A 25,550-nucleotide genomic window follows, 5' to 3' on the forward strand; every position below is an offset into this window, starting at 1 on the left:
CAATTATATACCATTGCAGATGTAGAATTCCACGAAAGGAAGTCATAGCTGTGTGTCTAAGGGTTTATCCACATTGACATTGCTATCAGGGAGGCATCCTGCAGCACAACTCGTCTTTGCACTCGACTCGATAGCTGAGGACAAGCCTTTATAGCTACTACTTCCCTCACTTAAGTTTCTATGCCTCTTTGATCTGCTAAGCTTGGAGATGGTATCTTTATCTTCCTTGTCTTTGGCTTTAGTTTTTGCAACTACCAGACGTATGATGCTGCTCCGGCAGAAAGGGCAGGTTGGTGATGATATACATAGATTCATGGGGTTCTGCTTATTGTTGTGGCAGCAGAGTGCGAGCATGCAATGAGCACACATGTGATGGCCACATTCTTGGACCTCAATAGTACACACTTGATCAAAGCAGATATCACAGAGTTCGATATCACTCTCCTGCAAGGATTTCATATATGAAGCTAGCTTTACAAAAGTGGAGACTCGTGATTACTATAATCAGCACAAGAAAGAATATCTGCCAATAAGATGTTCATTAAGACCATGAGAAGTCATGGGGAACTGATCTAGAAAAAGAAAAACATAGATAGAACAATCATGATGAGATAAGACTAGCTGGGTGTGGACTTGTATACGCTTACATGAACATGAAGGATGAGATATTATAGTTGATCCAACAGCGAAATTGTATGTCTTTCTGTAATTTGACAGCTTAGGAAGTTAGAACAATGCTTCTTCAACAACTAACTTTTTTCACCATTAGTGTTGGCAACTAATAAGAAACAATATTGGTTATGATTATTGACACATCAGAAAGATAATCATTGAACTTGAAAGTGAATTATGCTTAGTTTCATGACATCACAGAAGGATAAAAGTTTTCATGATCCAATTCTAATATCCATTAGTTCAGCTGCATAGTTTTCATATATAGATATAACAAAGGGATGCATTTGTTTCATTGAAACTGAAATCCTAACCAGGAAGTTTAGAGTACCTCAGTAGTGTTCTCATCAGTATCTGCATCAGAATGTGCGGGAGATGGCAAGGAACATGCCGTTGCCTTCAATAATTTCATTTCCCTTTCCCTGTTAGCCTCCATTAGAGCTGCCTCTAACAGAGCCTTTGCATCTGGGTCAAGCTCCCTGATGAACTTTAATGGTGCTGGCCATACAAGAGGTTCAGCTGCTGATGGGTTCAACAGAGCTGCACATGCTTGATGGCCTCGCTTGAGTGCGACAAGATAAGGTATTCTTCTGTAGTTACCATAGTTATGGAATGTACACCATTAGAAAACTTGTTAACATTGTAACCATCAAGCCGTATATAACTTACTACATTGCTGCATATAAAGCTCATAAGACCCTAACTACACTTGCATAAACAGTGTGCGATGCTTACGGACCCTGATGAATCTCTCTGAAGCCTATCAGCTCCCCATGCAAGCAACTCACGAATACAGTCCAAGCTTCCATTCCTAGCTGCTAAGTGCAAAGGGCTGCTCCCAAGGTAGCTGCAGTGTTAAATCTTGTAATCACATAGTATTATGTCTCTCTGGAAGCATCTGATGAAATCTCATAGTACTAACTAATCTTACGAATACCTGTGGATCATGTGGAATTAATGAAAACTCTAACTCACCCATATCCACCAGCAATGGAGGAGACAAGAGCACCATTGTCTAACAAAATGCGCACACAATCTGGTTGTTTCTGCCTTGCTGCCAGATGCAAAGGGGTGGCTCCATTGCCGTCTCTCACATTTACAAACCGAGCAAATCCCCTTTAACTCATAAGAAATTTAAAGAGAAAATAAGGAATCAGTTAACTTCCACAAGAATGCGATTTATGGAGAGCTCGATCCAATTCAACCGACAAAAAGATGAATTTTTACAAGCATTCACCATGAATCAGAAATAGGTGCGGTTTGGGCCGCTGAGAGAATCACTCGGAGACAATCGGAGCGACCATAATAAGCAGCATGATGCAAGCAAGTCCTTCGATTTAACGAATCAAACATTAAGATCTAGCAGATAGAAAGAACAACGCATCAATTTGGGCATCGCAGTTCAGAAATGTCAAACTGAAAACATCAATTTGGCTCACGTTTGCCTCGGCTTCGAGGAGCTTCTGCACGCAGGCGAGCTTCCCGTGCATTGCAGCCAACATCAACGGAGTCTTTGCTTATCAAAACCAAGAAGAAGTAAATGGGGGAAATCGCCAAAAAAAAAAAAAATCAAACATTGCAATTTTGAACTACCTCACCTGCTTAGACCGATTCACGACATCAGGATTGACAGATCGATCCAAGATAGCCGACAACACCTGCAAATAGTCATAAATCGAGATCCAATCAAAAAATCACCAAAAGAGGGAGCCACGGAAGGGGACGGGACCGGGAGGTGGTCAGTGAGAGGGCGAGGCGCACCTCGACGCGCCCATTGGCGGCGGCGATGTGGAGAGCCGAAAGGCTGTCGTAGATGGTGGTCCGTGAGAGAATGTAAGGGTTGGCAGTGAGGGTTGACTCCACGGCGCCCAAGTCGCCACCTTGGACTGCGGCGAAGAAGTCGTGGTCTCGGCTGGCGCCGGCGCAGCTCAGTCTCTGTCCCATCCAGAACACTGATACCTCCTGAAGCTGAGAAAAGGATATCCCGTTGCTTCTCGCCGGCAGACGGGAGATGGCGGGAATCGGAGGATGGAGGAGAGCCGGACGGGGATATTGGTCCAGTAAAGGGAGCAGGAGAAGACGAGAAGGTAATAATTAACGTAATAAAGATTTAAGGTTTAATATTTTTTAAAATGACCCGTAAAGTTTCGTTAATTTTAAAATATTCTTAAAATTATTATTAGGGCTTATGGAAGGCAAAATAAATGCAGTAGGACCTTTTTGATATTAATAAAATCTTAAATGCATTTTAAAATATCATTAAATTATCAAAATATTTCTGTTTTTTTATTTTACTATATAAAAATATCTCATTCTAAGATTAACTAGAGATAGTCTCTTTTAACAAATATTTAAGCACAATTTAAAAATTATTAAATACTAAAGACATTTTAAAAAATATTTAAAATAAAAAGGCAAAAAATACGCCTCATATTAAAAAATTATCAAAATGATAAAATATTAAAATAAATTTAAATTTTTAACAGAAAATTAACAAAAAATATATTCCTAATTATCTAAGTGTCTTTAGAGTAATTTTGATTAAATTTTAGGTTAAAAAGGTATTTTAGAAAATTATAAGTGGAGTGCTGTTTTAATAATTGGATAATTAAAAGTGTTTATTCTAAATTTATGTTATTTTAAGTAATTTTGGTTTGAGTGTTTTAACATTTGAATGATTATGTCGGAAGGAGTATCTTTCTAATATTTTTTAATATGCAAAATAAAAAACGATCATTTAATTTATGCCAGATAACAAACAAAGGTAAGCGGATGCGGATCCAAAATAAACGGATCATGTGACCAATCCAATTGGGTCTTGTTCAAAAAAAAAATGATAATCTCAATTAGTCGTAGATAACAATACGAAAGTTTAATCGGTCAAGGATAAAAAGCGCATTTAATGGCCAACCCAGATGTCCAGCATCCTTTGATTGCGATCTTCATTTGGAGATCCGTACGGATACATCGTAGTTGGAGTGACCATTTGGATGTCCTATTGTGGTATCATGATGGACGTCTTGTCGGTCACCAAGACTCATTGAGTTGATGAGCAGCAGTGTCATATTTATTTTCTGAAAAAAATTAAAAAAAAAACACTGAAAGATGCCAGAAAAGCCCAGATGGTCCCTGTTGAATGAATGGTTAATGAAAGGACATGAGAGCTACAAATATTGCATCGAAAGGACGTGGCGTCCGTAAGAGAATTCAGTGCCAACAAACTTTAGCAGATGATTTTTTGTTTCTTTTTCAGAAAAAAGTGATAGTTTATCTTTAATTTAAAGTAAATGCTATTTTTTATTTTAACATTTAAATTGATACCTGTATAATTGAATCAAAAAGTCGTTAAAAATTCGGCATTAAGATTTAAAGTATTTGTTAAAAGTACATAATGAATAAATTTAAATAATTTATTAAACAATAAATAAATTTAAATATTATGCATTCTCAAGGAAAGTAACAAGTCAAGTCAATATTCAACTTCCATTTCAGTGGCCATCTCAACGTGGACGTCTCAATCTTTTCGAATCAATTGAACAAAGAAATATTTCAAGTGGAAAAATGGGGAGGAGTGTTTAGATCTTCAGAAAGAACAACGATAAGTGCTCTTGCACAGTTTAATGAAACAAAGAATAGGTTGCAGAGTCTTATGAAACAAAGAATAGTTCGGAGAGAGAGCACTCGATCAAGAGGCTCGCACAAGATATGCCACCGTAAGAGAGTCTCTCAGCTCAACATAATACATGGAACAAACAATAGTTAATACATATGTAAGGGAGGGTGATGAACACTAAGGAAAACTGAGGTGAAGCAAAACACAGAATTGAGAAGGAATAAGATTCAATAGGTCGGATAGTAGTATCCGCCGGCAGTGTTGTAGGCGGCCGGCATTCCGTAGGGCATTGTGGGGTTGGGCATGAAGGTGTTGTTGATCCTGGCCAAGCTGGATTGGCCCTGCATACCATCCTTGGAGTACTGCTGCCAGACGAGCTGCTCTTGGACTAACAACTGCTGTTTCTTCTCTATCTCCGCCATCTGAACATATGAAGGTGCTGGGATACTGAGGGATGCAATGAAAGGGTCCTGCCCGATTGTCTGAACTGTGCCATCAGGCGCAGGAAGGGCAAGCACAGGCACAGCACCTCGTCCAGGCACCGGCAAGGCCACGCTACTCGCACTCCCTGCACTCGCCTGGGCACTAATCTGCTGCCTCACTGTGCCTTGATCATACATGCCATTCAGTAGTAATGGATCCAATCCCCCGCCCATTGCAGCCTTCTGCTTTGAGAGATTGCTGGCAGTCTCCACGAGGGCAAGCTCCCAGTCTGCTTTTCCAGGTTCTGCTGCAGGATTTTGCCATGCAGAACTGACTCCAGAGTCCCCGTTAGATGAAGGAAATGCTTCCCATGAACCATTTGCACCATTGGCTGCTGCCGGCCCCTGGAAAAGGGCTAATGCAAGCTTATTAGAGTGGTCGTCGACAGTCAAACCATCCTCTCTAAGATCCACCAGGTCAGGTTGTGGTGCCGGTGGCTGCTGCTTGATTGGTTCCACTGTCACCTTTGCTGGCTCTGGCTCCTCTTCCTTGTAGTCAGAAGGTGCAGGAAGAGCTTTGATGCTGTTCATATCCTGCTCTGGTTCTTTGTCCTCTGCAGGTGCAGGGATTGTCTCTTTTAGAGGGCTCTTTGCGCTCCTCCCTCTATCCCTCATAAACTCCTCGAGTGTCTCAAGAAGCTTGTCAGTAATGCGTTGCACCTCTGGGTACTCTGAAGACCTTGCCACTCCTGTATCCTTGCACCAGCCATAGAAAGCACACAGCTCATCAATCTGCTTTGCAGCACTAGCATATGCCTCGAATGATTTGACACAGTCAGGATACTCCATGTCAAAGAAGCGGTCTAGAAGAACAGCTAGTATCTCACATGTATCCGCGTAAAGCTGAAAGCTCTCTTGGACAAGAGGGTAAAGAGCAATGAGAATCATCCTACAATGTTTTGCATTGCCCGTGGGACGACAAGCAAGGAAGCGGTCGAGAAGCTGTTGCAAATGGTGCATCCTGCCCAACACCCTCTCTAGCTTCATGTCACTCAGTGGTGTCGGTGGCTTCTTCTCTTCCCCATTCTGACGTTCTTCATAATACCCATCTCTTCCATTACTTTGAGGGGATGAATACGAGGACCTTCCATAATTCCCATGTGCGTAAGGATCATGGTCACCAAAATCAGATCCATTTCGTTGTGGGGATTTCCAGCGGTTGGTTCTAGATTCATTTGGGTGTTTGCTACCACCACCTTGTTTCCTTTCATACATTATGCACTCTAACCGCTGATCCAAATAGAGAGCATAAGTGCGAACAAAAGCAGAGTGATCCCAGGAATTGGAATGTGCCTCATCGCGGAAATCAGACATGTTTAAGAGACGGGTTCCTCTCCTGGTGGCATAGAGAATCTCATGTTGGAATGCAGGATCCCCATCGACCATAAGACGATGAACAAGAATCAGGGCTTTGAGAGCCACGACCCAGTCATGAGTCTTACTGAGCCTCCTTGAAACAGTAAGGACGCAAGCACTAACATAACCCCTAGAGTGGGATGTAAGGTTCAGAATCTCACATAGGTACTTCTCATTAGCAGGTTCATCGTCATGACTGGTTGCCTTGACAATAGCCACATCAAGTTCAGGAGCCATGTTGCTTGAAACCTTGGCCAGGCCAATGCTAGTCTGGTCCTTCACTGTTCCCAGAGCCTTTCTAATGCTAGGTGCCATTTCTTCCCTTCCTGTAGACTTTCTGCTAACTTGTATGGGTGCTTCTTTATATCCTTTTAGCAATGTATTGCCTGGAGAATTTTATCAGTGTCAAGCACAAGAAGCATAATACTCACTGAATTTGCTCAAACAAGAGTCACAAGAAGATACAACTTACTGTTGATAAAAATGTCTGATATACACAGATAATAATGTTCATCATTCAATAAGGCGAGAAAAGTTTGAGGCAATTTGCAGGATGAAATAATGTCATGGACTTGTTCAGACCAATGTAAACTGAAAAGTAGAATCCATTTTCCTTTCAATAAATCAAGAACCAAAATGTCCAAAAAACAACCAAATCGAGTTAATCGAGAAGATTCTCTGTAGTGAGAAAGAGCTTGCAACTTGTCGGTAGAAGACAAATCAAGGTACTAGATCCAATACTTATGCTCAAATGTGTTGTGTAAGTTCAGGATGCAATAATGTACAAAACCTATACAGCATTACAACACGACAAGGGAAAACCCCACTGTGTACTCTTAGATGATCATTTTGTCACATTAATCTTATTTTTTTGTCACTCCTCGGATAATTTGGCACACCTTTAGTTGTTCATAAAATAGCAGTTAGCTGAAAATAAATAATGGAAAAATTGACCACTCATCTCATCGATCCCGGTTACAAAGAAAATGGACTACATTCTACATGGATCAAAGGCCTGAAACATTGAGATCTCCAGTAATTTCAGCCGACTAATGAATTCGCTGAAGATTTTATATAAGAAAAAAGAAACAAGAAATGGACTCAGAAGCAGCTTTGACCGCAGATCTGAATCGGCTCTTAAATCTATTAACATATGGATGGTTAAAATTAAGACTAACAGCAGTAGCAAACTCACTGGCAGGTCTATAAAGGATGCTCAAGAACACGACCAGATAACGAGAGCATAAACAATCACCTGATCACGGCGACCTCTTGCGCCAAAGCTAGTCCTTTCACACGCTGATCTCGAGTTTGAAAAGAGTGATCTAGCCGACGCCCAGATCTGCCAGCGACCTACGAGTCTCCCCTCACAAATCCCTCGATTTCCGATGCCGTTGGCGAGAAAACCAGCGGCAATTGCGATGACACTACTCTTCTGCTCGTCTTAAGATTCTCCTTCGCTTTTGGTGGGGGACAATATCGTCGGCGACGGCGCGGGTATCGGACGAGAGATTTGGGGAGAAATTGCCGTCAGCAGCCGCGGTGGGAGCAAAACCAGCAGGCGATAGAGCGCTTGCAATAAAATAAATAATAAAAGTAAAGGCGGTGATGATGCGTGTGGGAATTAAGAAAGGGAGTGGATGCGGTGACATAAAGGAGTCTACGCGATACAGCGTATCAGCCGTTGGGTTTTCTCTGTCGAAGTTGCGAAGAGATCGCATAGTAAGATTGGTGCGGGGTGGTGCAGAGATGAGCGTTGGGTGCCGCTATTGCTCGGGTTGGGCTACGGGCCAATCGAGAAGCGACACGACGAGACGTGGGGCCACTGCGACGATTGAATAAAACGGTGGGTGGGATTTGAGCGTAACGGATTCACCGATATAAAGAAAATGACGTTTTTTTTGTTGCTACTCTTTGCCTGATGTTTAGTAAATAAAAAAATGATAAATCGTCTTATTGACTATCTCCAATGTTGATCGGTTCAGTTTCATAAAAATTTTCTATCGGCCACCAGAGTAAATCGGGAAGTGCACACAGCAGCCAAGACTCAATTCCATGGAAATTTCCCATCGACCACCAGAGTAAATCGGAAAGTGCACGCAGCGGCCAATCTAGACGCCCAACATCCTTTGATTGCGCTCTCCATTTGAAAGAAAATTCCTGCAAATACGGCGTAGTTGGGGATCGAACCACAGGTACCTGGGTGACAACCTGAATGTCCTATCGTAGCACCATTGCCCGGGGACTAACATCATTTTTTTTAAATATATAGATAAGGGTAAATTTTAAAAGACATTATAAAAAGTTTTAAAAAAAACCTTCAATATATTTTTCATATAAAAATATCTTTATTTCATTGTTATTGTAATAACTAATTAATAACTATCATAATATTTTATAATAAATCCATTCAATTTAATTAAAAATATATATAAAATATTTTTATATTAATTTTTAAAATTATTTAGTAGAAAATATTTAAATTTAATCAAAATGGGTTTAGTTTGGTAGACTATTGTATCAATTATCAAAAAGTTACTTTAGTAAATTAAACATATTAGTTAATTTAATATTAATTTATTTTTTTATAAAAAATAAAATTTATCATTTCAACGATTTCATATTATCGATTCTAGGAAAAAATCATAAATCCCAATTAGCCTCATTGACTATCCCTGATATGATCAATCCAGCCCTATAAAAATTTTTCACCGACCACCAAGATAAATCGGGAAGTACACGTAGTGATTAGTTCAAACGTCCAGCATCTTTTGATTGCGCTCTCTATTTGAAAAAAAAATTCTTACAAATATATCGTAATTGAGGATCCCATGAAAAATTTTTATCAACCATCAAGGTAAATCGGGAAGTGCACACAACGGCCAATCCAAACGTCCAGTATCCTTTGATTGCGCTCTTCATTTGAAAAAAATTCCTGTAAATACGTCGTAGTTAGGAATCCAATCGTAGATACATGGGCTTGGACGTCTTACCGTGACATTATTATCCCAAAGATCACATGATCAATTCTATAATTATACTTGATCATGCATGCATGCACTATCTACAGTTACATTCATATAAAATAAAGGGCCTAACTTTACGCTTTTAATAATTAATCGCGGAACCGAAGCAGATGGCATGGTCATGGTGAACAGTGTCCTTCGTCACTGTTCAAGATCCAGAATTGATTTAATTAACTGGCATATATCGGGCACATAAAACGCTTTTTGGCGCACATGTACAGTCGTATCGTATAGCACACGAAATTGGTTTGACAGTCGGTACGTAGCGTAGGTAGAGTGGAATAGTCACTACATGCGTCCGATCTAGCTAGTCGATCCATCGGACTACGGCTGGCAAGCAGGGAGCGGCCAGCCGCAGAGGCAGTCGTTGTAGGCGAAGGAGGCGGCCTCGAGATGGTCGAACGGGGAGCCCACAGGGATGGAGCCGCAGAGGTGGTTGTGGCTGAGGTCCAGGTGCCCCACGTACGCCGCCGTCACAAGCGTCTTCGGCACCTTCCCCCTCAGCATGTTGTGCGACAGGTCCATCGCCGTATAGTACGATCGGGTGGTGAACACGTCCGGGATCTCCCCTTCGATGGCATTCCGGCTCAGGTTCAGGATTCCCAGCCCTCGGCTCGCTAGCAGCGTCACGGGGATGGGCCCCGTCAGCCTATTCGAGTCCAGGTACAGCGACGACAGCACCGGCATCGATCCCAGGTTGGTGGGCAACTCCCCGGAGATGTGGTTATTAGCCAGGTCCAGGTCGGCCAGCCGGGGCATGGATCCGACGGACTCAGGGATGCCGCCGGAGATGCGGTTGCGGGCGAGCAGCGCGCGGCTGAGCATCCGCAGCCTTCCCAAGTCGCCCGGGATGGGTCCGGAGATTTGGTTGTTGCTGAGGTCGAGGTGCATCAGGGAGGAAAGCTCCGTGATGGAGGCAGGGATGCGCCCGGAGATCTGGTTATCAGCCACGTTGAGGACGGTGAGGCGGGTGAGGCGGCCTATGTCTCCGGGAATGGGGCCGGAGATGCGGTTACCGACGAGGTCGAAGATGCGCAGGAAGGGAAGGGAGGTGACGCAAGGGGGAATCGGCCCACCGATCTGCTTCCAGTCAGCAAGGATCAGCGTCGTCAACCGCTCAAGCCGGCAGATCTCCGGCGAGATAACCCCTATCATGAGTCCGCTCGTGCGGCCGGCTCGTGCGAGGATGGGGTCCTCCGACTCTCCGCGTAGGCTGATGTCGGCCACACGCCCCGTGGTGGGATCGCAGCTGACGCCGTACCACATCGAGCAGCAGTCGTCGCCCGTCCACGACGAGAAGATGCCCAGATACGGCTCCGATAGCGAGGATCGTAAGGCCAGAAGCGCGTTGCGGTCCGACGCCGGGCAGCGTGCAGCGGCGGCTCTTGACGCGGAGGTGACGATGAAAAGGAACACGGCTAAGGAAGAGAAGCAATGCCACAGAGCAGCCATACTGCTTTGCTCTGCTTTGGACCCGTGTAACAGAGGCTGTGACTGCCACATCTACATCGGTAATGATTTATAGGCTTTCGCCAACGAAGCTGCCCTCACCGCAATGGTCCCACACATGGATAAATTATTAAATTCTTGGGTCTTTATGCAATTTTATTCGATATGAAGGGTTAATGAGGAAGGGTGGATAAGGTTGCAGAAGATAGGAACAGTAAGCACGTGCTTTGTTTAACACGCTATTCAGAGCGCTGTAAAAGTTACAGTGCACAGACCCAAAAAAATAAAAATAAAAAAGGGAAGAAGGTCCATCTCTACCTGTACCCACTAGCCTCTGCCGCTATCTACCGGCATTGATGCGGTCTGCGTTGCAGTAATTGTTGTATCAGCACATGTCCCACTGGTCACCTTAACATCATTCAAATGTCTGTAATTTGGATCAGAGTCCACAGGAGTACGTTTAGTGCTTTTTTTTTATTTGGAAATGTTAGTGCTGAACTAGCAGATCATAGTTGGACCAAGAGGGAGGTTTCTTTTGTTGAGTTTAATCGTTATATATCGTCAAAATGGCGGTCTGAGTTAGCCTTTCTCCCTGTTACCATTGTTTTCATGGCGCGCTGCCCTGATTTTTTTGTTGTATTATTTAATTTTATTTATAGTTTTTGAAATTTATATTCACTCAATTAAATCTTGCCGGCCATGTGATCGGAGCATCATGTTTGCTTCAAACGGGCTATAGGATCCTCCGACATTGGATAGTACAATGGATCATCAATTTAAAAGGAATGTTATAGTGGGACAAACATTGAATTTCTATTGTATGAGTTAATTAGAGTGGTGTGTTTATCCCATGTTAGTTGCTTCTCATTAAAATTGAGGTCCATATCCTCGAACTGAGGTTTGACATTGTGACTTCTGGTATTGAAGTCTAGGGGGTCCATTTAACTTATGGGGGTGAGACATTATGAGATTATAAAAGATTTGTGATTTGCCTTGTGCTATGAAAAAGGTTTACATTGAGACACTTCCTTGTATTACTACAATCTTGATTTTCTACCTTGTTCCAACTTATTTATCATATTTTTTTTGATGTCTTGCTAAGCCTACTTCTCATGGTAATTGTTTACAATAAACCTAATTGATCATGAACTCGGATAACTTCACAAGTTTTTGGTGGTAAAACACCGACGACAACCTACTGGCAAACTAAACCTCCGGTAACAGGGAGATAACTTCTCCTATGGTTGGAAATGGTTTCCAGTGACGGAGAACACTCCGGTGGTTCGCGGCAATCAGCCGACTCTTCATAAGAGCTCCAATCGGTGATTTCTTCTCCAGTAGTTGCTGTCCACAGGGACCACCAGGCTGCCAACGTCCCACACCGACTGGTGCTCCCTACTCCCCAATGGTTGGCCACTCGAACTCAACAACAACCCACAAGCTCAGGAAAAGTTTGATGGGAGGAGGTCGACTTCATTAGGGTTTTTTCAATCAGGAGAAAACCAAAAGAAGTGGCGAGCGCACGTGGAGAAATCTTGATCCTCATGAGGGAAAATCATGATTAGGGGAGGAGAAGAACAACTGTGCGATTGGGGAGGTAGCCATGCAACCAGGAAAGCAAGGTGGTGCTCGCGTGATCGGGAAGGAAGGCCGATGCTCACGCGATCAGGAAGGAAGGGGCAGCGCTCGAGAACGACCATCACGCTCAGTCGAAAAGATCACTGTGTCTCGAGAGGAGAAGAGGAGATCGCGATTGGAAGAAAGCAACAAGAGCTCCTTTCTCCAGCGATCGGCGATAGGCGCGCGCGCTCGAGAGAAATCATGATCTGACCTCTCTTCTCCATGCTCGGCAACCCTAGCAGAAGACCCCCTTTTAATCATGAGCTAGGGAAATCACAATCCCTGTAGCTCCCATTTTTCTCATGCGCCCAATTAAAGGAGGTGTCTCGTGGTGTAGGAAAGGTTCGACTAGTTAGGGTTTTATCCCATTAACTGTAGCATATTATATAAGATGGGTTAATGTTGATGCAAGGAGCACTAGTCTGTTCCCAAAATTTTGATGTTTGACAATACACCTAGATCTGTTCAGTTTGATCAAGGATTGCTCCAAACATGATCTAATATTTAGATGTGAGTGAAGTTTTAATCAGGTCAGTTTAACTAGAAGACTTGTGAGAAGTCCTAGTCAGTTGGACCGGACAAGAAGTCCTAGTCGGTTAGATCGAGCAAGGAGAAGTCCTAGTTGAGGCTAGAGAGGATAAGTCCTAGTTGCAGCTTGACAAAGAAAGTCCTGATCTAGAGGATTGGGTAAGGAAGACTTGGTTTGGAGGACTAGGCAAGGAAGACCTGGTGAATGAAGTTGGGCAGGAAGTCCTGGTGAGTGAAGTGGGGCAAGAAATTCCTAACTGGAAGTTAGGCAAGGGAAAGTCTAAGTTGGTCAAGGGTGACCAGAGATTTGTCAGGTGAGAAGTCTACCTATAGAATTGATTAGTCCTAATTGGAGGTTAGACAAAGAAAATATAGGATCGGTGGGGTGTGCTAGAGGGGAGGGTGAATAGTGCATTCACCGTTCATTCGTTCATTCTAGCACAGAGACTTAACAGCGGAATTAGATCAATAGACAAGGACTCGCGGATTTTATTTGATTCCTAACCCCCCAGGGTCAGTACGTCCAAGGCCTATATATGGGAAGTACCTGTCCACTAGTGGTCTCCTTTTCGAATCTTGTTCGGAGGTGGAGAAACCTATCTTACAGTCCAAAAAATATATAAATAAAATACAGTGTAAGACTTAAGAAAAGAATCAACCAAACACGTGTAGTAGATGATCAGGAAGTCCTAAGCGCCGCACACTCCTCCTGGAACTTCTCCGGTTGCACGAGCCTGACCCTGTTTGCATTCAACAGCACCATAAGATGAAGAGAATGGCGTAGAGAGATTGTGTCCTTGTGGTGCACATTCAACCTCCTTATATAGAGTCTTTCGGATGCCTAGATAAAATCTGATTCGATCCGATCTCTTCAAACTCTATCCTGGCTGATTCTTTTGGATTCGAGCGCCTGGAACAGATAAGGGCACTGGACCATCCAAACGCCTAAAACAACATTAAGGCGCTTGAATTCAGTCAACTCGGGTTTGACCTGAGTTGATTCCGGCTTGGTTTGACTGCTTCTGTGTGTTCTTCTATGCTTCCTTCGTCTTGTTTCTAACTCTTGATTTCTGCAAGATAAGCATACAAACACACAAACAACCTAAGCCTACCTGTAATCTGTCTGACCTACTAGGCTTACCTAAGCCTTACCTTGTAGGTCTAACCTACTGGCTTACCTGTGCCTAATTCCCCATTAAGACTAGTCACTTTTATAGGTAGACTTCCCACCTGTCAAACACTAGTTTGGACTTTTCCTTGCCTAACCTCCAGTTAGTACTAGTCACTTTCTTAGGTAGACTTTCCACCTGCTAAACATCCAGTTTGGACTTTTCCTTGCCTAGACTCAAGTAGGACTAGTCACTTCCCTAGGTAGATTTCTCACCGGTCAAACATCCAATTTAGACTTTCTCTTAGCCTTGATCCTCGACTTCCAGGATTTTCACTATTAGACATCTGGTCCACTGACCTGCCTAGACTTCTACCTGGTGCACTTGATTCACCAAGTTTTTCCTGCATAATCCTCCATATTAGGACCTTCTCTACCTAATCCTCCAAATCAGGACTTCCTCTGCCTAACCTCTAACTAGTGTTAATTTGAGAGGTGTCCTAAGGCAATCGTCATTATGGTTATACTATTTATTGGATAAATAACAATTCATTATTTGAGTGCACATTCCATATGTGTTTGATTGGATCTTAAACTCAAATACTGAATGTCCGCAATACGATTCATAGCGTGAGAGAATTTGTGATTGGATCACAACTAGTGAGCATCTCTACATGTGTAATTATGAATGTATTGGAATTATCCCTAGTCGAGGAATTGATGAGCACGGACGTCATCGATTCTGTCGAGACTAGCACGTTTTGAACTCCTTGGTTAGCCAAGCAGCTGATCTCACTGCTGTTGACATTAGATGTTGAGAGTTAAACGTGGATGCTGGTTAAAGGTAACCAGTTCATTGGAGTGACCTGTCTTGAGACTTCATATGGTTCGATATCATATGTCAATGAAGATCTCAATGCAGCTTAAGTGCGAGTTTCCTTTGACTTGCGGTATTCAAGTCACCTTGGCCATGGAGACTTATACTTTGACATCTTAAGTAAGCATCTCTAAGGAGGTGTGGACCCGAGATGATTGGGTATAAGTCGAAGTGTCCGAAGGTGTTTGAATAGCCCACAGAGGATTCACCGCTCCTTGGAAAAGGAGACGTATACCCTACGACCGCTTGTCAGGATTGTTACTAAAAGTCTTTGGCCAAAGCATTACATGTTAAGAGTATGGTACTCTTGGATACGTGTACAAGTAACTTGAATCCATAGGACAAGAAAGCAGCTTGGGCTAGGTGTGACGTAGTCAGCCTAGTGGGGACCGACACATAGACCATGTCCTGAACCAAGCGGGTATAAGACAGTGAAAGGAACGAGGCACGATTCAGTGTAGCTGCTGAAGGGTTTAGAACTGTTCTGAAATCAATCGTTGATTTTTTGATCAATTGGGGATCATAATATACTACTAGGTGTCACTCATGATCGTTCCGTAATTAATGGTTAATTACAGACGGCCAACATAGCCGGGAACCTATTGGGTCACACGCACAACAAGTTCTCCGAAGGACTTAAAACGAGTTTGAGAATTAGATTCTCAGAATGAGAGAAATAAAATCTGGTCAGACCAGACAAAGGACAAAATGATGGAACTCATCTTGCGAAGACGAAATGAATGAAATTGATTTCGTTCAAATCAGAGGTCGTTTGGTTAGTGAATCAAATGATTCGGTTTTGAACCGAATCGAACCAACTTGGTTTGGTGCATGATGGAAGAGATTTTGGCAGAGTGGATATGATGAGAAGGTTCATCTTGGGAAGACGAAATGAACGAAACTGATTTGGGTCAAATCAGAATTCATTTGGTTAGTGAACCAAGTGAATTAGTCTTGAATCCGGTCCGGTTTGGTTCGCTACAGTGATCTGATTTGGTTTAATCAGAATTAGGGTTTAGGCTTTTTGATGGTTGGTTTAATCTTAAATCCGGTTCAACCCTAAACCTTATTTTATCCGATTCAGCCAAATCGAAGTTTAGGGTTTAATTAAAACCCATCCGAACAGTGCTCCTCCTGAACGAAGGATCGCGCACCCCTTTTCTCTTCTTCCTTCCGGCGCTGTGCCGCTATTGATTTTCTTCATCGGAGCACGGTGCTTCACCGGAGGGCGGACGCCGTCCCTCTTGAAGAACCTCCTCCCACCGTCTCTGTTGATGGTCGGCCGGAGAAGCAAGACACGGTGGAAAAATCACGAAAGGAGAAACACAGCAGAACCTTCTCCCCTGCGCGACTGCCTTCTCCTCTGCTCGGCATTGATCTCCTCTGCCAGTGAGAAGAGCAGAGAACAGTAGCCGGAGGTGGCTTCTGGCGGGCATGAGGTGGCTTCCAGCGGGCGTGGCGCAGTTTTCGGCGGGCACAGAGTGGTATTCCGGCGGTCACAGCTTGGTGGTCGCGGCGTAGGCTTCCTCTTCTTCACGGAGCGCGGCATAGGCCCCTCCTGCGCGGCACCAGCCTCCTATGCGCGGCACTAGCCGCAGCCATCCTTCACCGGTCATCCTTCACGCCGCCGGCCAAGGTCTCCCGTGCATGCCAATCGAGACCCACAAGCGGCAGAGAATATGCAGCTTTGATTTTCCTATTGTGATGGTTTTTTTTCCCGGCTATGGGATTGTTTTGTGTGTATCCTGTTTCGGTTGTGAGTGTATGAGAGAGGATGAGAAAAGTTTTTGAAGACTATTCCAACCATGTCGGATACGTTCTGACTGTTTGTCCTAAATCGGCGGTCAATGGTTGACCACCATCAACTACACCGAGAATTTAATTTTCGGTGATAGTTAGAAAGCCCCGAAACGATCGCGACACACATTGTTGTGTAGTTCTCGGAATAAGGCTTCTCTCGATTCGATCATCATCGATCATCGGCTAGTACCGAAGACGATAACGCGACTCGTGGCTTCCGATGGCGTCCAGACGGGAGCTTGGCGTGGATCACTAGTAGAAGCGGGACTCGGACGAGGATCGCTTGTTGATTTAACATGGCTTAACATCGTCATCGCGAGGTACACGTTTAGAATAATTTTATTCGGTAAATTTTATTTGTGCACGTAGAATAATTATTATTCAAAAAATTTTAATTTCCTACCATGCCTTATACTTGTTTAATTGCTGCTTAGTATGCGTGTAAAACTGGGCAGTTTCGCTTGTCATGTGACACACCTCGATGGCCATATCCATGGCATAATCGGGACTTGGGGATTGACTTTTCTTTTGATGATTTCAATCTTTTCCCGCATCCTTTTGTTCTTACTGAAGATGGGTCAATAATATCACGAGTTCCTGCCATCAAATTCGAATTTCTTACAACTACAAGATATGTAGTCTTCCTGGATGTCATGCGTGAGGAGCCTTGGTTTGGAGGAAGAAGAAGTTTCAAATTTCATCACATTGTAAACTGTCAAACCAACTGCTGTAGATATCGGTTGCACATAATAAGTATGACACTCACTCATTTCACTTTGAAACTCCATCCATTTATTTTTTGTATACACTCTAGCCATTTGAATTTCCATTGGATAGGGTGTCTTAGTCCTTGGATGCTCATTGATATCAACATGGTCAGCAATTAACTCATTGTGTCTTTGATGTCTTAGGGCTCTATTGAAACGGGTGATAAAATCCATCAATGAGTTCTTATTTGAGATATACGTTTTGAAAAATGAATGTGCGCTTTCAGATCTTTGACTACTTGACATTCCAGCACAAAATACATGTTTGAAATATGCAGGCACCCACTTGTGTCGCAATTCGTACATCAAAGACAACCACTCATTTTTCTCCAGGTGAGGAACCTTGAGAACTTCTTTCCATGAATTCTCAAATTCATCAGGTGTTGTGGAATTGTTTATTGCATTCTTTATGCTCTGGTAGTTGTCACGGCAATTCAAAGCGCCTAATTTCTCTGGGAATTTATTCAGTATGTGCCACAAACAATATCGATGGATTGTCTGAGGAAAAACTTGTGCAATGGCCTTTGTCATAGCAGGATCTTGATCTGTGATGATAACTTTAGGTGCACCATTAGGCATGGCTTCAATGAAGGTTTTAAGTAGCCAAACAAAAGAATCAGCTCTCTCATCGCTTAAAAACCCGCAACCAAATATAATTGTTTGATGATGATGATTAACTCCTACAAATGGTGCAAATATCAAACCATATTTATTTGTGTTATATGTTGTATCAAATACAACTACATCACCAAATACACTATATGCCCTTCTTGAGACATGGTCTGCCCAAAAACATCTATTAAATCTTTTATCTGAATCAGTCTCATATTCATAGAAAAACCCAGAATTCTTCTCTTTTTCACTTGCAAATAGCTCAATTAGTGTTTCGGCATCAATACCTTTTTCTGCTTCTCTTAGCTCCTGCTCATAGTTTCTAATATCTCTTTCTGTGCAACCAACTAACTCAGGCCCTCCATACTCTATCTCCAATATTCGCATTTGTTGACAAGTTGGCACATTGGCCTCTGAAAACTGTTGTGTCAATTTCTTTTTTGCTGCTGAAACACTACGATGTGAGCGTAATAAATGGACCTTTGAGGGAGTTGAGAGTGGATGATTATGACTTTCCACAAACTTAGCGACCCTCCAATTACATCCAGTTTGGTTCTTTACAATTGAAATCATTGACTTACATCCAGTTCTAACTTCGCCACGTTGTCTTTCCTTTCTTTGTTGATCACCTTCACCTTTTGTCTGTTTATTCCGTTGATCATCAGTATGTCCTTGTTTATAGCATACAAATGCTTTCCAAACTACTTCATTAGTCACCTTATCTTTCTTGCTATTATTCATCCTTGCACTAAATCCGGCTTCTCTTGCATATTGGTTGTAAAAAGCAAATGCCTCCTCTATTGATGTGAATTCCATCCCAAATTTTGGCTTTCGATCATCTGCTACTTCAGGAGTATATAGATCATCATTACCCTGATTTCCTTCCATTGTTGGGAAATGTCAGATTCAGATTAACTGACCCTCTGCATATTACCATATAGTAATAATAATATTTTAAGTCAAATATACATAAACAAGATAAGATGACAAAACATTTAAATTATTTTCACTCTATTTTCTATAGAAACAGAACATACTAATTTTATTATGCATTTCAAATTCTCTTAATCTTGCTGTTTTATGCATTTTATTAATCTTATCTGCTAATTTAAGGTAATAATTAAGCCATAAAAGTGCACCATGCCTACATCAACCATAGCAAAAAATTATAAAGAATGATAAGATAATTATAGAGAATCAAGAAAGCATACAGCGTAGTGTGGATAATGTTGAGCTTCTCCTGTATGACCAATGGAATGCCGAACTCAGATGAGGGCTTCCACCATTTGAATAAGGGAGGGCGAGTGGAGGTTGATAGTCTGCTTTTGAGTACCGTTTCCCAGCCAGCCGGTTTACCTTTTAAAGAAAAATTGACAATTGACATTATTTACCAGAAATTGAAAGAAATCGAAGAAGGAAGACATGGAACATAAGATTGGAACAGAAGTATTTCTGTCCAAACATAAATAGAACAAGAGAATGGAACTACGAAGAAGAGTCGGCCGACGAAGGCACGGGGGGCGCCTTTTTCTCGCGGGGAATGGACGCCGACGGCTCCCAGAGATTGTGTGGCGGCGGCGCAGCGTCTAGTACGGGCTAGGGAAGGTAGGGACCTTCGAAGATGAGTCTGTTGACGAATCCAGGGGGGCGGCTTTTTCTCGCCCCAAATGGACGCCGACGGCTCGCCGAGATTGTGTGGCGGCGGCGTCTTCTCGTGGCGTCTGGTACCGGCTAGGGAAGCTAGGGATCCAATAGCGATTTTCGCCCGACGCCGTGGAGCAAATGAAGATTCAGCCGCGCGATTTTGGATTTTGGGATTTTGGAAAACGCGGGATGAAAGTTTGTTTATTGCTAGCGCCACGCTGTCGACGGAGATGCACAGTGAAACTTCTCGCCACGTCAGATGTCGCGGACGGCTCGCGCAAATGAGTTGCGCAGTATATCATATCTGTATATATATACATGTAATTACTGTTATCACTCTATACTCTGCCTCTACAGAAGAACATATTGTCCAATAAAGATATCCGCAATTTAAGTATTTGACGGCGTAAATGTAGTAGAAATTTGACCCAATCGAATTCTTTCCCTAATCACGTGACAATCCATGTCAATATATTTTATTTGCTCATGAAAAATAGGATTTGCCACAATATGTAGTGCTACTTTGTTATCACAATGCAATATGATAGGACCTATATTATTAATTTGTAAGTCTTGTAAAAGGTATCTCAACCAAGTTGACTCACATGTAATTACTGTTATCACTATATACTCCGCCTCTGCAGAAGAACATATCGTCCAATAAAGATATCCGCAATTTAAGTATTTGACGGCGTAAATGTTGTAGAAATTTGACTCAATCGAATTCTTTCCCTAATCACGTGACAATCCATTTCAATATATATTTTTTTGTTCATGAAAAATAGGATTTGCCACAATATATATATAGTGCTTCTTTGTTATCACAATGTAATATGATAGGACATAAATTATTAATTTGTAAGTCTTGTAAAAGGTATCTCAACCAAGTTGACTCACATGTAATTACTGTTATCACTTTATACTCCGCCTCTGCAAAAGAACGAGAAACCGTTGTTTGTTTTTTTGTCTTCCAAGAGATAAGAGAGGAACCAAGGAAAATACAATATCCAGACACTAATCATCTTGTAATAGGACAACTTCCCTAATTAGCATCACAATAGCCAATTAAATTAAGACCATTTTTGCTTGAAAGAAAAATACCTTGTTCAGGTGTTCTCTTTAAATAGCTTAGGACTTAAATAGTTGAATCAAGATGTGGTTTACGTGGATTATGCATGAATTGACTAAGAAGATGCATTGAATAATTGATATCTAAACAGTAATTGTAAGTAAATAAGTTTTTCAATAAGTCTTCTATATCTTGAAGGATCTTTAAGTATTTCTCCATTTGTTGGTGTGAGTTTAAAATTTTGTTCCATAGAACAACTGATTAGTGCCGCTCCAAGAAGATCCATCTCATCAAGTATATCTAATGTGTACTTTTGTTGTGATATGAAAATCCCTTGTTTCGATGTAGTCACTTCTATTCCCAAAAAGTATTTTAACTTTCTAAGGTCCTTTATTCGAAAGTGCTCGTGTAAAGCTTTTAAGAGTCATGGCGTCAGGATCATTTTCGTGATTATCATGTTATTAATATAAATCAATATAATCATGAATGAGTCTCTGTATGCTCGTGTGAACAATGAGTAATCTGCCATGTACTGCTTAAAACTTGCCTTTTGAATAGCTATAGAGAATTTTGAATACTAATTGCGAGAAGCTTATTTTAATCCATAAAATGACTTATTTAGTCGACAAACGATGTTCTCCCCCTATCGATTATAACTAGGTGGTGAAAGCATGTATACTTCTTCATATATATCACCATGGAGAAAAGCATTTTAAACATCAAGTTGATGAAGAGACCAACCACTCGTAGCAGCTATAGCTAGTAGACAACGGGCGGTGACTAACTTGACAATTGATGCAAAAGTTTCATTATAATCCAATCCTTCAACTTGTGTACAACCTTTAGCGACGAGTCTCACCTTGTAACGCTCAATCGATTGACTTTGTACTTGATTTTGTACACCCACTTGCAATCGATTGACTTCTTTCCTTTAGGTAAAGAAGTAAGAGTCCATGTACCATTTTCTTCCAATGCTTGAATTTTCAAACTCATGGCTTCTTTCCACTTAGGATCTTTCTCATCTTGGGCACATGTGTTAGGTTCAACAAGAGTAGAGATACAAGTAGCAAATGCACGATGAGAAGAAGATAAATTTTTATAACATATGAAATTTGCTAAAGGGTAACAAGTACCTTTATCTAATTTTGTCATTGAAGATGATGATGAGTTTGGGGAAAAAACCTTGGTTTGGACACAATAGAAATCACGTAACCAAATTGATGGTTGGTGAATACGATGTTCACTATGTAGGTTCATTGGATTAAATTATGAAAGGTGATATAGTAGAAGGTTCATCAACAATGTAATCACTATTTAAATTTTTTAAGTGTTCCGGAATACGAGATGTGATTTTTTCAAATGAAGTATCATGATCATCAATTGATAATGGTAGCAGCAAAGAATTATCTTTATCATTTTTCGTAGAGTAAAAAGGAAATATGTGTTCATAAAAAATAATATCTCAACTTACAAAAATTTATTTAGTCTCCGTATCATAGACTTTATATGCCTTTTGACCAATAAAATACTCAACAAAAATACATCTTCGAGCTCATTGATCAAATTTATGATTTGGTTTAACATTGATGGCAAAACACAAGCATCCAAATACTCGTAAATGATGATAAATGGGTGATTTATTGAGAACCTCATATAGTGTTTTCTTATAGAGTAGAGGTGTAGATATGCGATTGATAAGGTAAACAAAAATAAACACATTTTCCCCCAAGGTTAGTGGTAAGTGAGACTGAAATCTCAAGGCTCTAGCTACGCTCAAAATATGACGATGTTTTCATTCAATGACACCATTTTGTTGAGGTGTAAAACTAACAATAGTTTCATACATTGCCCCATGGTGATCAAAAAAATTTCACATTGAATAAAACTCATCCTCTCTATTTACTCAAAATCTTTTAACCTTTCTATTAAATTGAGTTTCAACAAACACAAAAAATGATTTTAGCAAAGATTGCGTCTTAGATATATAACGCATACAAAAAATCCATGTATACATAAAAAAATCATCGACAATGGTTAAAAAATACTGAGCTCCTGAATGGGAAGTAGTTTGAAAAGGTCCCCAAATATCACAATGTATTAATTCAAAAGATTCACTAGTAGAAATGGAACTCATACCAAAAGGTAGTCTTGTTTGCTTGACTAAAAGACAAACATTACAAACTTTATTTGAACAAATAGAAATTTAGCTAACAAATTGTGCCAGATGTTTCATAGCAGACTTATGTCAATCATTACTTAAGTAAAAGAAAATCAAGAAAAGAGGTAAAAGAAATGAGCATATCATTAATGTTGTGCCAAGAATCTACATGCAAGCACAACTGAAGAAATAGCATTTGGTGTTCAAGTAAATTGGGAATTCAATTTTAGTTGTAGCAACTTGAATGAATTTCTAATAGTAATATTAGCTGTCCAGAGTAGCTGCAATTCAGTGTACACCACAAATTCCTAAAAATAAATATTAACTGGGGGAAAAAACAATGAAATACTCATGGTTGTTCACCGAGAATTTGGAGTGCATGTTCCAGGAAGGGCTTAAACCTTTTCACGTCAAGCCTCACATTCTGTTCTTTCAGGAAGATCCTGGAGAATGTCTCCCAGTTTGCATTCTGAGGATGAAGTGACATTGGATCCTTGAAAACTGCATGGTCTCTTGGATACAGCTCGGTCAGTGTTGTTTCCTCCTCATTGATACTGTACTCCAAATAGTTTAGCTTCATCTGTTTTGCAGGCTCCCGGAAGTAATGTCCAGCAATCCAATCCAAACTTCCCCAAGGCACTACTTGAATCACCACACCATTGGTAGGGAGGAACACCATGTTGGTGAGTGCTGAACCATGAACACCCATAAGCACATCACAGGAGTTGACAATGCGTGAAAATTTAGAGAGATCAGAGTCCCCTTCAGTGATCACTACCTCATAGCCAACCTCTTGGGCTAGATTTAGAATTTCCTCCACATTCATGAACTTTCTTGTGTTGGCTCTGGTTATGATCATGAGCTTTGGTTTCTTCAATTGGCCTGCATCCTTGAGATTCACAGGATACTCTCTCTCAAGAGAGAATACGCTCCTCATGAAGTTTGCAAAGTGGAACATTGTGTAGCCATGGGGGGATTTGGAGGGCTCCATTTGGAAGTCATCCGTGCTGGTGCATCTAAGCCCAAGGGTGACGTGCTGGAAGCAGTGGATTCTATCATCATTGTCATACCCAATGAAATCATACCTTGAAAGCTTCTTGAAGAACAACTTGTACTTGTTCATAAAGTGAGGGTCCATGTTAACTATGAGGAACTGAACCTCTCCCCCAAAAGGATGAGCAGTCTCAAATAGAGGAACCAGCACATCAACGAAATCATGGAAGTAATTGGCCCCAGACCAGCCACCAATTGCAAATACCATTGCAGGGACAGTGTGGTTGATCGAACAGGGTGCGTCTTCTGGGTGACCATGGACTAGTTTCAATGTCACTGGTCGAACTCGAGCACCAGATCCTTCATCCCACTTCCGAGCATAAGGCTTGATCGTCCATGAATCATTTTCTTTGATGTCAATAGATTGAGGGGCAACAAACACCATCCTGATGTCTTTGCCAATGATCTTGACATCACCATTGGCTTCACAGATATCAGATTTGTTGTTTGAGAGATCACATATAGGCTTCCTCTCCACATGCTTCACAAACTCACTAGGTCCACCTTTACATTACATTTGAAATTTGATTTAGAGGTTGAAACTCAAAGTCGGCATTTTGATGTTAAACTATCAAACAAAATGTGAGAAGATCAAATATGAAGTAACTTAACAAGATCTAATTTCTGGTATTTTATTGCTCTTTGTGACAACCCCCATGAAGAAGACATGGGGACTTGAGCAAGCAAGAGCTAAACTAGCTAATAACCCTTTCCCTTTTCTTCTTAAGTAGGAAAAGAGAAGGAGCTTCACATTTAATTCCATGGCCACTACTTCCGGAGGCTAGAAAAATATCCCATTTCAAATTTTGTGAAAGAATCAAGTAAAACAGCACTGAAGAACAATGATCAACCCCTCCTATTCAAGAAACAAAACAGCTAAAGAAATTTCAATAAATCAAGTCAAATAACCCTCTTTTTTTCATGTCTGAGAAAAAAGATTATCCTTTTACGCTCAGATCTGGGCGGGCTTTATGTTTTTCTTTTCCAGTTGGAAACGTCCCAGAAGATCTGCACCTTCGTGCCTCTAAATTTTAAGTTTCTTTCAAAGATCTGAGTTAGGACGGTGCGCATGGAAACAAGGTCGCAGCTAGACCAGTAAACTTTGAGAACTTAGCAATCGACGACGGCATATGAAAATCAAGGTGAAAAAGGAAAACCGACTACTTACCGACAGGAATGCGCATGGAATTAGTCCTCGACATCGTGAGGTAGCTGAAGCAGACCAGGATGAACACAGCAGCCAAGCCGATCCAGTAACCTTGCGGCCTTGAGCGATTCAGGTTGGGGTTCCTGAACCCCTTGGCCATCTCTTCCTTGCAACTGCAGCTACAGCCCACAGCAGTCGCCCTCTTCTGCTACTTGTAGTCAAGTTTCGCCCTACTTCCGCTTCATCGATTGGGAAGAACAGACTGAAGAAACGACGGCAGCGGAGAAGGACAGAGACTGGAAAGGCACCAAACTAGTGGACTAAGGAAGCGTGTTTGGTCTGAGCGTTTCCGTGTCGGCAATTAGGTGAATTATATACGGATCAATTAAAAATAATAGTTTAACTAAATTAATTAATTAACAAATATTTATATTTTATGGAAAAAATGAGATAAAGTTTAAAATACTTTATATTTAGCCAACGAACCTATGCTGTCTGGAAACTTGGAGATGAGAAACAGGAAACGCGGAAACGGAAATGGGAAACGGCAATAGTTGAAGTTTCCAGAT

General features: G+C 41.5%; 6 protein-coding genes across 6 annotated transcripts in view; 1 reads left to right on the plus strand and 5 right to left on the minus strand.

Annotated features, from left to right (window-relative positions):
- Window positions 1-42: 42 nt before the first annotated feature.
- On the minus strand, window positions 43-2,616 carry LOC141832601 (E3 ubiquitin-protein ligase XB3-like). Its single transcript, XM_074720078.1, has 8 exons — window positions 2,434-2,616; window positions 2,271-2,330; window positions 2,112-2,183; window positions 1,910-2,031; window positions 1,648-1,788; window positions 1,412-1,519; window positions 1,004-1,262; window positions 43-444 (listed from the first exon to the last, which is right to left on the minus strand). Exons 1-8 carry the CDS (start codon window positions 2,614-2,616, stop codon window positions 43-45), a joined length of 1,347 nt encoding a protein of 448 aa, XP_074576179.1.
- Window positions 2,617-4,263: 1,647 nt separating this feature from the next.
- Window positions 4,264-7,677, minus strand: LOC141832017 (putative clathrin assembly protein At4g32285). Its single transcript, XM_074719477.1, has 2 exons — window positions 7,379-7,677; window positions 4,264-6,509 (listed from the first exon to the last, which is right to left on the minus strand). Exon 2 carries the CDS (start codon window positions 6,436-6,438, stop codon window positions 4,513-4,515), a length of 1,926 nt encoding a protein of 641 aa, XP_074575578.1. The 5' UTR covers window positions 6,439-6,509; window positions 7,379-7,677; the 3' UTR covers window positions 4,264-4,512.
- The window catches only part of LOC141832018 (MYB-like transcription factor ETC1), a 49,656-nt gene continuing 30,633 nt past the window's right edge, over window positions 6,528-25,550 (plus strand). The window contains exon 1 of the mRNA XM_074719478.1: window positions 6,528-6,531. The gene's annotated coding sequence lies outside the window, so the exon portion shown is untranslated. The remainder of the gene's footprint in view (window positions 6,532-25,550) is intronic.
- On the minus strand, window positions 9,315-10,626 carry LOC141831936 (uncharacterized). Its single transcript, XM_074719367.1, has one exon. It carries the CDS (start codon window positions 10,599-10,601, stop codon window positions 9,474-9,476), a length of 1,128 nt encoding a protein of 375 aa, XP_074575468.1. The 5' UTR covers window positions 10,602-10,626; the 3' UTR covers window positions 9,315-9,473.
- On the minus strand, window positions 16,337-18,798 carry LOC141832602 (protein FAR1-RELATED SEQUENCE 5-like). Its single transcript, XM_074720079.1, has 2 exons — window positions 17,538-18,798; window positions 16,337-16,476 (listed from the first exon to the last, which is right to left on the minus strand). Exons 1-2 carry the CDS (start codon window positions 18,796-18,798, stop codon window positions 16,337-16,339), a joined length of 1,401 nt encoding a protein of 466 aa, XP_074576180.1.
- Window positions 22,994-25,272, minus strand: LOC141831361 (alpha-1,3-arabinosyltransferase XAT2-like). Its single transcript, XM_074718714.1, has 2 exons — window positions 25,003-25,272; window positions 22,994-24,338 (listed from the first exon to the last, which is right to left on the minus strand). Exons 1-2 carry the CDS (start codon window positions 25,139-25,141, stop codon window positions 23,131-23,133), a joined length of 1,347 nt encoding a protein of 448 aa, XP_074574815.1. The 5' UTR covers window positions 25,142-25,272; the 3' UTR covers window positions 22,994-23,130.

This window comes from Curcuma longa, chromosome 7 (genome assembly GCF_044706935.1).
Source record: "Curcuma longa cultivar G26 ecotype Majalengka, Jawa Barat chromosome 7, ITB_CL_G26_1.1, whole genome shotgun sequence".
Classification (NCBI taxonomy): Eukaryota; Viridiplantae; Streptophyta; class Magnoliopsida; order Zingiberales; family Zingiberaceae; genus Curcuma; species Curcuma longa.